This window comes from Lonchura striata, chromosome 3 (assembly GCF_046129695.1).
Source record: "Lonchura striata isolate bLonStr1 chromosome 3, bLonStr1.mat, whole genome shotgun sequence".
In the NCBI taxonomy this organism is placed as follows: domain Eukaryota; kingdom Metazoa; phylum Chordata; class Aves; order Passeriformes; family Estrildidae; genus Lonchura; species Lonchura striata.
In genome coordinates this window covers 25,101,488-25,117,377 of record NC_134605.1, presented here as the reverse complement: position 1 = coordinate 25,117,377, position 15,890 = coordinate 25,101,488, and the positions used below count along the sequence as shown (strand labels likewise).

Genomic DNA, 15,890 nt, shown 5'->3' with positions numbered 1-15,890 from the left:
ACAAATATTTTGAAGTCAACATAATGGCTTAAAGACGGGAATTAGCAACTTTAAAAGTCCCATTTCCCTAGAAAAAAACAAAATGTGATAATGTCAGACAAACTTTTGAACAAAGGCAATTTCAACAAAACTGGCAAAGGCTTGCAAGTCTAAGCAATACTATGTTCTTAGGAACAGAAATACAGGAGCTATTCAAAGGAGCAAGGAAAAAACAGTTTCAGCTGTTGTCCCAACATCATTGCTAGTTATTCAGCACCTGAGTAATTCCTCACACCCTGAGATCAGAAGGACCTGAGGAGTTTTAATTCAGTATTCCAGTGCACAGTACAGTTATACACAAAGAGCAGGATCGGCCTTGGTATGTTCATCAACCAGACAGCACTTCTAAGATACAACTTCACCAGAACAGGGCAAATCAGCTGACCTCAGGTAACTGCTGCCTTTATCTTCTGTTTCTCTGCAAACACCAGCAAGTTCCCTCTTTCTATCTCTACATTTTCCTTCCCATTCCACCTCTCTATCTTCTCCAGCAAACACCTGTTCTCCTTTAATCTTAAGAAGTTAATGCACTCTGGAGCCAAACAGCAGCAGCTCGCTGGGCAGCTGTATGCCATTTAAGAATTGGCACCTTGCAAGAGTGATGCCACCCTGAAGTTTTCATCATGCTAGGCCATGTTTGCTTTGGGTTAAAATGCCCCCTTTAGAATGGCTGCAGATGGCCACCTAAACAAAAACAAAAAAGTACTTCTTGAAAGCATCTTAAAATTTCCACCTTCTCAAAGAGAACTTGCCACAGACACTGCTTCAAGGAACAGTTCCACATTGTTTTAAATGCAGTCAAATACCAATTATCAGACAATACTCAGATCTACCCAGCACAATGGAGCTAATTCTACCCAGAACTATCCTAGTGAACCACAATCTAAAAAACTCTTAGATACAGCATCTCAAATGTAGAACAATCTGTGCTGCAACACGAACCAGGCCAGGTCTAGCAGCAGCACTGCACCTTGCACACAAAACCAAGCCTAAGTTACTACACCATGTAAACTCACTTTTGCCACTCAGTGAGCCACAGCTCAAAGATCACCAATACTGAATCCACAGATGCCTAACAGTGGCAATCTGGCCAGGATAAGATGGGAATGTAAAATACATAATTCAGGTTGGGTTATGCTAATGACTGAGGAAGAAGCAGTATCCCATGCAGCATTGAGTAGCAGGGATACAGAGAAGTAAGAGACTCCCATCACAGGTTCAAGGAGCAGAATGAGCTTCCATCAGTTAAACACTGTGTAATGCACATATGGACTTTTTGATCAAACACCAGTAGGATATGGGTAAGACCAGCTTGTGGGATATCTGTCTGGGAATGGAATTCACCCGGCCAAACTGCATCTTGCTCTGGCTCTGCTGGCCCAAAAAGATTGACCAAGAGTCTCCACATTGTCCTTTATACACCCCCATCTTCTAAGAGGGCTTTCTGGCCCCAGCACAGCACAGCAGGAATGCAAAAAGCTGCTCCTGGCCAGTGGGACGTCCAGGCTGCTGCATTTCCATGGAAGCCTGGCAGCACAGCAGGGCTGAGACTGGGTCCGGCAGCATTCATCAGCACTGGCTCCATGTCATTCATGTCAGACAGAAGGATCTGTGGGATCTCTGCACTGCACTTCCTAATGCTTCTCTTATCTTGGGAATCTCAGCAGCCAAGATATTGCAGTCCTCCCTCTCCAGGGAAATGCAAGTTACGTACCACTAAGGAAAAAAAAACCCACAAAGCAATTTCAAAGCATCTGTACCACTCACTGGAGTTTAAAAAAAAACCAAAAAAAAACCCCCAGAAAAAGTAGCAGTCAATTTCAGAGTCCTATTTTAACTCAGTATTGTGAATTGCTTTTGACTCCAAGACAAGATGTTACAATCCTGGGAGGGCTGTGTTTTTTTCATTGTATTGAAGTTGTCATAGTTCCTTTTTCAATTAAGAAAAACCCCAACAAAACAAAACAAGCAAAAAAACCCAGCTCAATTTAGGCAGTATTTCCGCAATCAAGTCTGCCTGACATCATCAAAACACATACTAGATGTGGAAAGTCAGGCTGCCCATCCTAATATTTTGACAACAGTCACTGTAAGTTTCTTAAGGAATCAATGCAGGATTGGACAAGCACTGCATAATTCAAGCATTTCCCAGCATATCACTAATTATCCCAAGGTAAATTTCAGAGCTAGGGCTGACAGTGTCAATGCAAAAACTACTGCTCAGAAAAAGGATTGCTCGCCTTCAGTTTACAAGAGAGTACTTGCATTCTTTCCTTTCAGTAACATAATGTATCAATACTTGAATGACTCTGGGTTTGAATAATTTCCTCTAATAGTCCAGCTCTGAACTTCTTTTAAAATACTACTTTAAGGTGAAGACACTTTACTTAGTCTATCAGACTACTTTTTAAGTAGAACTAAGATTTAATTGCATGAACAAAGTTCCAAAAACTAAAGAGGTTTTCTATCAGTTTTAATTAAAAGTAGCAAGGAACAAAAAAACTAAAATACCTACTTCGGAAGCATTCTATTTTCAAGAGAGAACTTTGCAAATTAGTTCAGCTGTACTACTTGGCACACTGTGAATCAGTTTCAGACAACAACAGCAGCTTTCCCCCACAACCAGAAAGAAAAGGCCCACAACTGAGCCACCCTGGCCCGTAAGAAGCAACAAATTACCAGTAGATTTACAATAAAAGCATGTAATGACTGTGCTCCAGGTTTCTGGGACAAAATCTGTGAGAGGCAAATATGATTAATTAATTTCTTACAGAGTATATTTAAGCCTGCTTAAACAAGGAGATGAGAGGTAAATGGACATTGGGTCATTATCCTCAATGGAGCTTTGGGCAGTTCATTGAAAGCCCAGGAAGAGCTTGCTCAGCATTTGCAATCCAAGGCTTATTTGTTTCCATGAGCACAGGTGCAAGCTCCACTCATTCAGAAAGGACAATAAAATTCAGAGAAAGGACAGGCTAGCAATGAAGTCACTGTCTCACTTGACTTTCAGATATACACTCAAATTTTGCATTCCTTTGTGCCAGATAATCAGTAGTTAGTAATTCTCTCAAAAGTAATTCTCTCAAACACATGGTGTATTAGGTAATTTGTTGGCTAAAACAATTATATATTTTTTAAAATATGATAGGTTGAAAGAAGTAAGAGAAATAAAAGATGGCTGAAAGCAATGCACAGGGTCCATACAAGCTTATCCAAGAGAGCAGTTAAGTTTCATGATGAGCATCCCCCATGACCAGAAAATGTATTTACAGATGCCATTTTGATATAAACAAATATTTTTACAGTTCTCATATCAGCAAGCATAGCTATGGCTACACAGAGTTCAAAGATAAGTCACTCTGGAAAGACTCAAACTGGCACTGTTTTTCAGACCCACCGAGTTTCCAAGACACTGATGGACACTGATTTCAATTTCTGATCAGCTTAATCAGACTGCATCTACTCTTAAGTATCACAGATCAAGCACTGACACTTAGGACTTGAAATACTCTGGCACAAGTTTCATTTCAAATATAAAGGAAAAAAGGTAGCTCAGAGGGAAAATGTTTAACCCAAAATAAACCAGCAACAGTTTGCTGTTAACTCTGAAAAAACTCAAGAGACCAGACAATACAGAAAGGATTTACTGCACTGACCATCCTTCAACTAAGCAGGAGAACTTACTTTTATCAAACTTTTGAGCTCACACTCCCCATTGTTATCCCAAAACAGCTCCAAGAAATAAGAATAAAGTTTTCAGTTTCTCATATCAGCTGCTGCCTGCAAACCCAGAGTGGAATCCCACCACACCTCCTGTCAGAACACAGGTGCCTGACAAGGGTGGGTAAGCTGTGCTCCACAAGCCTTCCACAGACAGCCCATTTCCCAAATTCCTCAGTAGATATGGATATTCTTGCCCCTCTAAAGCTTTTCTGGAGCTGCACTCCCTAGAAAACACCTCACTGTCCATTTTCAGCAATGTTCACAGCTTCTCCAAACAGAGCACAGATGTGAAAGCACTGTCAGTTCTGTTGATGCCCACAGAGTTTAGAACAAAATTTGATGAGGAGATCTGCAAAGAATAGAGACTAAAGGCAGAAAATTATTCTGAAAAATACCAGGTTTTCAAGTTCACACCCACTTAAAAGTAATTTCACTGCTGGTGAAAACCATGTTTTTTTAAATTAAGAATTCAATAATTACGTATCACAGCATAATAAATAGGCAACTGATCACTTGCTGAAGATGAAAATAACTCTTGCTAAAGATAATCAAATCCCCCCAAAATGAGCCAAGCAGCACAACACAAATATAAAGACAATGAGTGTTGAACACAGCATAAAGCATGTTTCTATTCACAATTACACAGATTAAAAACTCTCAAGTGGAAGTCAGTGCAATGAACTGGAGGCTTCTTCAATGTGTGGAAAAAGGCAAAAAATGTTTTGCCCCTTACCTCCTTGATGGAAACCAATGATCTGCAGGGATGCTGATCTAGAAATGAGTCTCAATTGGCACAGGTTTCTCAAGTCTTATTCACAGCCCTTCTACAAATTAGCTGAAGAACGGTCAACTCCCAGAGGTGCATTTTCCACAAGGACTTTTTCTGACAAGTTTCAACTTCTTCCACCAGTTGTTTCAGCACTAAATCTCATGAGCAGTTCTAAGCTCACCATCCACCAGACATGCTAGATCTGAACAACTCCAGAAATAAAACTCTGTAAATCTACAACAAGCTGGATATTTTTACTGTGTTAAGAACATCACAGAAATCCTCACAGTTGCATGTCTGTGTTTAGCATTCAGATTGCAAATCAATTCCCATACAAGGAAAGGAACAAAGTGGAAAGAATGGCTTCTCACCTCTTCACGTTTTCAATTGCCAATTTGCTGCACAAAATGAAAGAAGAAATAACCTCAATATAAGCTTAAACTACAGAAATTAAATGGCCACAACTCTGTTTAACTGTAGGATGCTGATAACAAGCAGGAGTGAGTAATCAGCAGAACCACTTGTTCCTGAGGATGGTAAGAGTATTTTTGACATTGTCTCAGCATCTAGACAACTACAAAGGTGTAGCTTGGGCTCCAGAAATCCCTATTAGCTACCTGAAAAAAACTCAGAGAAGAAAACAGATTAAATAAAAGGAACCAAGAAGTAAACGTTGATCTTCCCTCCCAATCACTAAAATGCCAAATCACAGCCTGCTCATCACTTGGACACACAACACTATTCCAGGATTTGCTTTTCTGACTCAATGCTAGTTGAACACAGAAAGACAGAAGCAAACTGCAGTGACATGGAGAAATCCAGTAAGCAAGGAATTAAAACCACTAACATAGAAAGTCTGTATTAGCAATAACATGGAAGAAAAAGAAGCAAAAAGGAATTCTATGAATTAAAGGAATGGTTGAAACTCATAATGCCCTGAAGTGTCTCCTGGCAAACAAAACTAATCTCCCAAAGCCAAGGCATCACCTTCAAGGCAGGCCAAGGGAAATGGTGCCAGGTCTGCTCCCCAAGCTCCTGAACCCTAGAGTGACAGAGCCTGAGCATCTGCTGTGCCTGCAACACTCTGCACCACCTCTGCATCCAAGGACAGCTCCAAGAGCTGCTATGGCAGAAGAACCAACACCAACAATGTAGGGCCTAAAGCACATTGTCTTGGATTTGGCTCAGGAATTGCTTGGGACTTGGGTGACTTGAAAACTACCCTTAGGGAAGGAAAACAATACAGCAACAAACACACCAAAAGAATGATCAAACAGGAAGACTTCCTATATGGGAAACATGATGACTTCAAGTTCTACACTGATCAATTATCTTTTGGACATGAAGCAAGGGATGCTTTTCTTTTCCTTTCTTGCTTTCTTCATTTTCCTTGAACTTATCTCCTGACTACTCTACAATGCTAGAACCTTGTGGCTTTAAGGATATTACTCCAAGTACTTATCCAACAGAAGATTTTCCTGTATACAAAGAGAAGCATGTCAGTAAATACATCTCAGTGGTCTGTAACTCACAACAAAACTCAGCAGAACGGGATTTATGTAACTCATCTTCAGCACCACTGATCAAGTGGCCTGAGCTATGAGAAGGAACCAGTTCAGCAGCAGCCTGAACAGGAAAAGTCTCAGGACAAAATCATTCCTGATCACATCAAATAGCACGAACCAAAATAATTGTACAGAACAAAAGCTGACATATCTTTCCAAAAATAGAGGCCTGTTAACTATTAAAGTCACAGTTTTTCCTTCCATTACAAACAAACCAACTTTGTCTTAGTGTCACCTTCCCCTTCACTTTAGAAAGTTCACAATTAGTGAGGATACAAGTTTCTCCTTCCATTTTTTCCCTGTTTACTCCAGTTCATTTGGAGCAGCACTTCACAGTCCATAACTATAATTTTGCAATTCTGCTATAAAGAAAAGGTTATTTTCATTTTCCTTTAGGCCTGGTTGCTCATTGCCTTAAAAAGGGTCAAAGATTAAAGTAAACACAAAAATAATACTGAATTTCAGTGTTATAAATAAGTGACTTTCTTTTCTTCAACAGGAGACAGTAAAGATCCAAAAGGTTGGGTGGTTACCCCAATAAATCATCCATAGCATCTCTGCAGAGATTCTGAACATGGAAATATCACTTAAGGAGAAAAAAGGATGAATCTTTTAAAAAAGGCAAAAAAATGAAGCAAGAAAAAAAGCCATGCAAGAGAGAGAACTTCTACAGTTTTGCACAAAAGGAATCATCAAAGAGCCAAATGAAACCTTAGATCTGCACAAAACAGAAAAATTAATCCTGAAATTTACAGGTAACCACTGAACAAGTGAGAGCAGCTCTTGAAGATCAAGTGATGTTAATGATGCAATAGTTGTAATAATTTTATAACACATCCTCAATATCTGAATTCTCACAGTATAAAATATTGATCCTCTCCAGATCCCAAAGAGCAAACTGAATGTTTTGGAACACAATTTTTCACCTACCTCAAGGTAAATATACCCTCAATCCAACCTCCAAGACTACTCATTGTACAACCTACATGCCAGACCAACATGACACCAAGTCAAGCCAAGAATCTCCAGCATCCAAATTCAGGGCTATCCTGAAACAACACGAACAGTCAAGCAGTCCAGCACTTGTGTTTTATGGACCTGATCACTATGGGAGCAGGTCTGAAGACAGTCATAACAGAGAGAAAAACAACAGTGCGAGTCCACATTAATCTCTATACTTCAGTAAACTGGGGGAGTTTGTTTTGGTCCTTGGGGGTTTTATTTTTCTGGTTTACTAAAGTGAAAACATAAGGAGAATAATAGCCTGCAAGCTGTTGTAGTAGAATAACATCTCGAAGGCTCTAATCATCAGTGTGAAATGATTTTATAAGATTTCAGAGCTGACTAGGAAAAAAAAAAAGGGCTAAAGGGGTATTAATTGAAAAAAGTGAAGCAGAATGCTGGGAAAACAAACTTTGTTCCCAGAAACCAAGAACTGGGAATAACCGAGGCCTACCAAGGTAACCTAAAACCACAGCTGCCACTACATAATAAAACCTATTTTTCCATGTTGTAATCTTTGTTTCTTACTTTTATAAAACCCAAACCAAACCAGAAGAACAAACAAAACCTAAACCAAAATAATCTATGGGGTTTTAAGTCAACATACATCAAGATCAACTCAAGTCCCAAAGGGAAGCCTCATAGCAACACAGCTGAGCTGGGCACTCTGGGACACACCACGGCCAGGACTGCAGGGATGCTGACTCAGGACTGGTCTGAGAACCAGACTGGCACTTCCAGCTAAGAAGAGGTACTCCCAGGAAAGCCTTGCACTCAACAAACACTCAGCACCGAGCACCACATCCTCAACACTTGGGTGTGAAGCTTCCACGGAGATGGCGAAGATCTACAGGAGCTCAAACCATGCCTGCGGCCCCGGGTGGGACACAGCACCCTGCAGAACTCCTCTAAGAGACCTGAGACAGCCAAACCCACCTCTGGTGTTCCATTTACTTGTTTTCTGGCTCACTTTAGGGTTAAGATTATCTGGGTATCCCTGCAGTGTCTAGCAAAACAGAGCTGTCCTGATCAGGGCCTCTGGACAGCACAGAAATGTAAATACTACTCAAGAATAAATGAAACTCAATATAAACCCTTCTAGACTGACAAGACCTGGCATCCAAAGAAACCAAGGAATGCAAAGTGTATCAGGGTTCATTCTGGGATACAGAATGCTGTAGATTAACACAAAAGCACAGAATGTCCTCAATGCACTTTTGCTGTAAAAATTGTGCACATTTAAATGAGCCCCTATAATTAATGCCATGAGAATCTGTTCTTAAGCCTTTTGTAAATAAGTGGCCTTCTCTTAAAAAACTGTCCATTGTGTCTTCCCTTTTTTTTTCTTCTATTAAAAGCTACTAAAAATGTTTATATTGTGGAAGATTAATTAAAGAAAAATCAGACTCTTTATAGACTTTACTCCTATTAAACCCTGCCTGGGATAATGTAAATGATGCTAAGGAACCTACAGTGAGAAATTAAGACTGTTTTCTCTGATTGAACAGATTGTCTTATAGGGCAAAAACTCCCCTAAAGTCTGGACATTTCATAGGGGAATGTACATTTTACTGAGCTCCTGGATCTAACCATAACTTAAAATTACTACTTCCCAGGAAACAACTTCAAGATCAGGAAATTTACTGGGTTGAACATGCAGATCAAATGCTGAAAATCAAGATGCTGCAAGAGAAGAAAAATAAACATGTACCAAAAAACCCAACACTGCTGATTTGCCCACAGAATATTGCCTGCTTCTCATGCTTAAGCAGAGCAATGTATGTTAAATACATACAAGCATACTTACACATTTTTGGCCAAAAAAATAAGCTTACCAATCCACAGGTGTCCAGTTCAGCACCTCAGGCAGCCACTGACTACCTGTGACAAAATTAGGACACAGGACCCAGAGCCTTCTCAGGACATAACCCTGGGCCTACACAATCCCCAGCTCTGCAGTTATGGGTGTGGGTTAATACTGTAGCAGTTTGCAGTGGGACTAATATGCTTCTAATAAAATATGTCTGTTTGATGGTAGAGCTGTTCAGTTTCACCCTTCTGTCACCCCTCAGCTGGGAACTTCCTACGAAGGAAACAGGAGCTTCCCACATGCTCCTTCCCAAACACCAGGCTGCGAGCTGCTGTCACTCCCCTTTCCAAGTCACCTGCAATGCAACTGATACCAAATCATATTTTGTAAACATCAGAGCAAATGAAGACAAAAGCCAGTGTGTACCCATGTAAAAATGTGTGGTTTAGCAAGAAATTCCAAAAGGAAGAAGATGCTGTTTCATGGACCTTTCTGAAAACCCTGCTGGGGTAGTTCAGGTGCAGAGCTGATCCCAAACGCTCCGTGGGCAGCAAAGGAAGCTGCTGGCAGCCTGTAGCTCACACATTTTGGGCATGACCTCATTCTTTACTATCACTTTTCATTTCTGTTGCAGTGTTTTAAAAACCAAAGCTTGACATAATTTTTGTATTATATACCTTTCATTATTACTTAAGGAACACAAAGACTCAACTGAAAGTTATAAAAGAAACCATCCCTTCCTCACAACTCAGTCTCATCCAGTGAGAAGGGAGCACCATCACATGTCTTTGTATCCAAACACACACACCAAATAGTTCTGCTGATTTACAGTGGGCTTCCTTCCCTGAAGGGAAGCCCAAAGCTAATGTCACTGAAGCAGCATTTTTTGAAATTAACTACATAGCAGCAGTACTGCAGAATTTTCCTAATGAATTTTGACTTTCAAAGACATATTTCCTTCTACTTAATAGCAAAGCTATATCTTATATAATGCAGAACCATTACATTATCCATACTCCAGTTTTATATATATATATCTACATTAAAACAGAATTGTTAAAGTGATTGAAGACATTGCTTTATCTATAGGGAAATATCTGTCTTCATCAATCCCAATTACCTTAAAACATCTGCAAAAATCAATTCATACTGGAATTTCAGGGATTCCTTGAAATATAAAATTTAATGTTACAACTTTTTTTCTATTTGATCATACCAACCCAAATCAAGTTTAAGCAATGATTACTTATCAATCCATCCAAAGCAAGGGAAGTTTTTCCTTCCAACAAGTAGCTGTCCTCATCGACAACTGATAATTTAGTCTTATTTTAAACCTTTGGAATGGTTTAAATAACCATTTGCTGTAATATCAACATAATCTGATTTAATCCAGCCTCCGAACTCTCCTAGAAGTTACTTTTACACCTGCATTTTTACTTCTCAAATGAATCACTGAACACCCTATTTCCCCAGCAAGAAAGAGGTCAACATTCAACTCCTGCAGGACCCTAGGGAAGAACAAACAGCACATGGAAGTGGGCCTCAGAAGAGTGAAGACAACTCTACCCAAACCCTGTCCTAGGCAGTATTCTGTGCTCCACACTGCTGCAACAGGATTTGCAGTGTAACCAGGAAAAATGCCATGTTTAACATCCGAGATAGTTAAACTTCCCTCTAATCACAAACTTCAGCTGGTAAGTTGTTTCAATTCCTCAGCATCCGTACAAATGGTGTTTTTTTCGTCTTTGTTCGCGAGGCAGAGCTCCTGAGAAGCTGGGAAGGTACCTTGGCTGCCACGGAGCGCAGGTTCCAAGGGATACACGAGGCCTACAGGGAATTTCGTGCCCCAGACGCCGATTCCACCGGCAGCGGGGGGAACACCTGCTGTACCACCCCTCCGACCCCGCCGGTAACACTCGTAAAGAGGAAACTTCGGGAGGGAGCCGGAGACCACCCCTGAAGCCAAACACCCGGCAGCAGCTTCCCAACCTCGCCAAACCGAGCCAGGCTCCTCCAGGCGCCGCTTCCCTCGCAGCTTCGGGAGAATCGGTGCCCGAAAAGCACCTGCACCGCGTACCGAGGCCAGGCATAGGGAGGGGGAGGCAGGATCGCTCCGAGCCGCCTTCGCTGCTGCTGCTGCCGGTTAAAAGGGACCCAGCCCAGGCCCGGCTGCCCCGGAGCGGCTCCCGGGCAGCTCCTCAGCCCGGCCAGGCCCCGCCGCGGCTGCCGGGGATGCGGATCCCGAGGGAAAGGGGAGATGGAGCGGGGACACGGCGGCGGCAGGCCCGCCCCAGGCCGCGGGGAAGGAAGAGGGAAGGAAGCGCCGAGCAGGGCATGGAGGGAGCTCCTCCATGGCAAGGGAGAGAGGGAACCCCGCGCCCGGCAGGCCCGAGGCGGGCGGGGAGAGGCGAGGAAGGAGGCGAAGCGGGGCTGTAACCCGGTGCAGAGGAGGGTCCGCGGGGTCCCGGCCCGGGGGGAGGGAAGCGGGGGAGGGCGGCCGCACTTACTCTCATTTAACACCTCCAGCAGCTCGGCGCAGCTCTCACACATTGTTCATTAACAGCAGCAGCCGCCGCCGCCGCCTCCTCCCGACCATTGATTGATCCGCTCGGTGCTGCTGATTGATGATTGATGGGGGCCGGGGCGGGGGTCACCGGGGGGGAGGGGAGGGAGGGGGCGGGAAGGAATGGGAAGGGCGGGGGGGGGGGGGGGGGGGGAAGAGGCAGGGGCCGGTCTGGGATCCGGGGCGGCTGATCAATGCAAATGAGCCTGTGGCGGCGGCGGCAGCGGCGGGGAGGAGGAGGAGAAGCCGAGTCACTCACTGGCTCCCAGGGACACCACGCGCCGCCATTTTGCTGAGGGGGAAGGAGGAGGAGGAGGCGACGGGAGCGAAGGGGGGGACAGGGTGCTCGGGCGCCGCTCGGCAGTTTCCGACCAGGCGGGAGGAGGCGAAGGTGGCCGAGTCCCTCCTCCTCCCTTTTCCCTCTCGCCCCGCCTTCCCACCGCGGTTCCGAGCGGCGGGATGGCGAGCGGGGAGGAGGAGGCAAGGGGGCGGGAGTGTAAAATGGCGGCGGCGGCGGTGGCGGTTGGGCGCGCGCCCGGGGAAGGGCGGGAAGCGCCTCTTCCTGCCCTCTCCCACCTCCCGCGGCCGGGAATCTCCGCCAGGAACGCGCGCACGCCGCCGCTCTGACAGCGGCGGGGGAGCGACTTCTGCCCGCCCCTTCCCTCGGTGCCTGGAGCCGCGCTGGCCGGGCTGCCTGGGGGACCTCCCGCCTGAAGAGAGCGCTTAGCACGCTAAGCCGAGCTCTGTGGCGAGGAAGCTCCCAGCTTCCAGGCGCGTTTCCAGGTCTTTTGGCTGGTTTCTGGGCGTTTTCCGCCGTCGGGGCGCGGGACGGAAGAGCCGCCGCCATCTCCTTCCCGCCCAGCGCGGCTGACGGGAGCGGGGGCACCTGTGGGCGCCGCCGACCCGGACCCCGAGAATGGGCGTTTGGAGGGCTACGGTAGCGTTTTCTACTAATAACTAATTCATTTTTACCTGTAGTTTTCCGCCCTGGTTTGTTGGGGGTGGTTTTTTTTTTTCGGTTGGTTGGGTTTTTTTTTTTTGCCCCCCCCTTCTTGCACCGTGATTTATTTTATACAGTCTGTAATGGCATCTGTGACTGGCTGGAAATAGCTTTTCTAAATAAAAGACAAAATCAAAATGAACGAAAAACTTTAATTAAGGATACGTTATTCATGCTGTTTAAACTACCGGTTAGTTCACTCTGACTTGGGGTCGTTTTGAACGAGGTTTCAAACCCTTGCATGACAAATTTTCAGGCAAACATGTGTTTTCCATTTTTAGAAAATAGCCCAACCTTTTTTTTTTTTTTTTTTTCCATCTCCCAATCCTGCTCCGTCTCCCAGGTACATGTATCTGGAATATGGACCACACGATCCTGATCTTGGCTGGTTTTTCTCCCCAAAGCAGGCACTTCCCGAGTATGAAGCGCTATTTTTTATTTCTGTAGTACCACCCAGTGGTGAGTCCGTGTGTTACTCTGAACGCTTCGAGTTTACCGACGTGTACACGGGATTAAAAACGCAAATCTATTAATAGCCGCAATGCAGATGCAATATAGTTTAGCAGAAAGTCAAATAGAATCACCAAATGAAGGCTGGGAGAAAAAAAAAAAGTTGTTTTGAATTTTTCAGTATCTGTCTCGTATTTCTTCCACTGCCACAGAAATAAATCTGCTGGCATTGTGGCAGTGCAGTTCTGGTTTTTTTTTTTAATTCCATGTGCATATTTATCCCGGCTGATAACACCGTGGTGGTTGTTCATGTAGCCTCCCACTCCAGGCCACAGAATGCTCAACTCCAAACAATCCTCTAGGCATCACTTAGCAAAACTAAGATAAAAAATCCCACTGCTGTTCAAAAGTAGCAGATAATTAACTGTAAATAACAGGTAGGGAACAACTACAGTGCAAGTCAGGAATATACTAGAATGATGTTTCACCCAGAGTTCGTGTCACTGCTTGATTTTGAAATACATTCCAAGTCAGGCTTATCAACAAAGCTAGCTATACCTAAATATTCCCTGCTGAAATTTCCTTTTACTATTTTAAACTAATACAGAAAATTAACTTGAGAATTTACAGGAGACACAGATTCCTTGTCTGTCTCTCACTTTAATCCACATAACATGTTAAAGCAAATGTATTTCAAATGGGAATAACAAGGGGTAGTAATGCAAGAGAGAGGTTGAAGACTGAGTAAAAACCTAAAAACTTCCCTGAATCTTTGTACTCATCTTTCTCCTTAGATTTAATGTATAGCTATTTTAATTCTTGACAGTGTCTTTTCTAAATTATGTCTTTTCTATTGATAGAAATCTGACCAGCATGAGCTAGTTAGCTCTTAAACCGGTTACATCACTAAGTTTCCATAATAATAACAACTATTTAATAGCTAACTGGTTTAGTTATTAAAATGACACAGATGTACTGGACCCTGCAAAGCCTTTTCTGGTTGCTTCATCTTTTCCAGCTAGCCTGAGAATTCATAATGGAAGAATAAAAGGAGTGCAGAACATTGCAATTATGTTCTGCTCCTGCTTGAATTAATGAACACTTTTCTACAGAACCAATTTCAAAGCTTGATGTCCATCTAAAGGTAGATCAGAGGATTTTATGTTGTGTACCCACATGTAAGTGTTCACTTGATGTTGTGCTGCCTAACCTTCTGTGTCCAAGATGATTTCAGTTACTGTGGAATACCTCACTCTACAATCTGCATCACCTCATTTGAATTTGCACTTTTCTCTCTGCTTTTTCTTCCTCAAGCAGGCCCTGCAGTAACTTCTACAGCAGACTCAAAGTGAACTGCCAGAACATTTTCAGAGATGGTTTTCCTGAGGAACCAGCTGTCTGATCTGAGTGCAGCCCCACACAAACACCGGAGTCGGCAGAAGGGACCTTCTGGAGCATGGTGTCACATGCCAAGCTCAAGTACAGCAGAACATGGGTGACCTTGAATCACTCTTGCTTTTGAGCAGAACGAAATATTGAAAGTCTGATTCCTTTTACTGCACACTATTTTTTTTTTAAACTAGAGACTAAATTGAATTCTTTTAAATTAAATTAAATGTTAGCTTCCAAGCTGAAGACAAGACCTGTCAGTGGCCTGGTTACAGAGATCATCAGCCTCCTGCTCTTGCATGCTTTGTTCTTCCTCTTGACCTTGATTCTCTCTGTGTGCCATCCCAGCCAAGGTTGTATTATCCCCAGGAGGCCTCTTCCCCCTCCCCTGGCTGCACTTGTCCTCATCTGGGAATATTTGCTCTGGTAAAGTGCCAGCACAGTTCTTCTAGAGAACAACTTCTTCTAATTTAGATAAATGCAAGACTTGGGCAAAATTAATTTTTTTTATCCAAGTTTGGGACTGGATTAAGAACAAGATCATGAATTTTCAAAATTCACGTTCCAACGTTGAGCTAGCAGTTTAACTGGAGTCCAGTTAAACATCATTTCTGGAATGCTGCTGGAAACCACTGGAAGCCATGAGCAACAGTCAGTTTTGAGTTTACCCACATTTAAGTTTCAGCATTTGACTTTTATTGCTCTTTTAGCATTCTAAACTTTTTAATAGGGTCCATATGTCTGACTAGGCTTTGGTGTCATAGCACCCCAAGAAGACAAATCCAAATTGATTTACCCCAAATAATACAGAATAATCAAAATTTGGCCACAAATATCATGTAATACAGACAAGGCATTTCTGAGTATGAGAGACTGCCACCAGAAACAGAACCACTACCAAAGTGGTCCAGGCAGCTTCTCTTGTACATTTGGACCTCTTTCAGACTTTTTAGTGGTGAAACACACATTTGCAGTGTTGCTTTGGAGAACTTTGCCTGGCTAGCAATGTTCCTGTTACAATAACCAGCAGTGGGGTACAAAGTGGGCTGGAGCCTGCTCTCCAACACAGGAGGGAAAATTTTAACTCCCCTCCCCACTCCAGTTGTTAAATTGGCCCAATCTTCTGATAATCTTTGCTGAAATCACAAGATCCACAAAAGATTGCAGACTTCAAGGCTCAGGAAAAGCTGAGAATATTGAAAAGGATTTAAGATTTCAAAGGTGCTCACAACCAAAAAAACAGGCCCCCCAAAAATACTCATGTGAGACTGGGAATCGATTACCCAAGAAATCACCTAGGAAAAAGTGCTGGATTATTCTTATTTACAAGAAGTAAATAAAAAATTAAAATCTGAGTGTCTCATTTTCTTCCATACTCTTAACCTCCAAAAAACTCCTCCTTCATCAATCCCATTTTTCCCCTATACAGACTTAAAACACAAAGTTTGTAGGTCTTAAATCTGATACTTTTAGGTAGTTGAGGTGCATTGTACATGGGATAATGATACAAAAAATTATTCCCTCAATGGGAATGGCCAAGCCTTTTCCCAAGGGAACCCTGCTGACAGGGACAGCCTTGG

General features: G+C 43.1%; 1 protein-coding gene and 1 long non-coding RNA gene across 10 annotated transcripts in view; one reads left to right on the top strand and one right to left on the bottom strand.

Moving 5' to 3' along the window:
- USP34 (ubiquitin specific peptidase 34) overlaps positions 1-11,552 on the bottom strand; it is a 111,384-nt gene extending 99,832 nt beyond the window's left edge. For all 9 annotated transcript variants that reach the window (XM_077781979.1, XM_077781983.1, XM_021527492.3 and 6 more), the window contains exon 1: positions 11,416-11,552. In XM_077781979.1, the coding sequence (XP_077638105.1) occupies positions 11,416-11,458 (43 nt within the window). In that variant the 5' untranslated portion in view covers positions 11,459-11,552. The remainder of the gene's footprint in view (positions 1-11,415) is intronic.
- Positions 11,553-12,070: 518 nt separating this feature from the next.
- Positions 12,071-15,665, top strand: LOC116183373 (uncharacterized). Its single transcript, XR_013339661.1, has 2 exons — positions 12,071-12,408; positions 14,239-15,665. It is a non-coding gene; the product is annotated as an uncharacterized LOC116183373 (long non-coding RNA).
- The last annotated feature ends 225 nt before the right edge of the window (positions 15,666-15,890 follow it).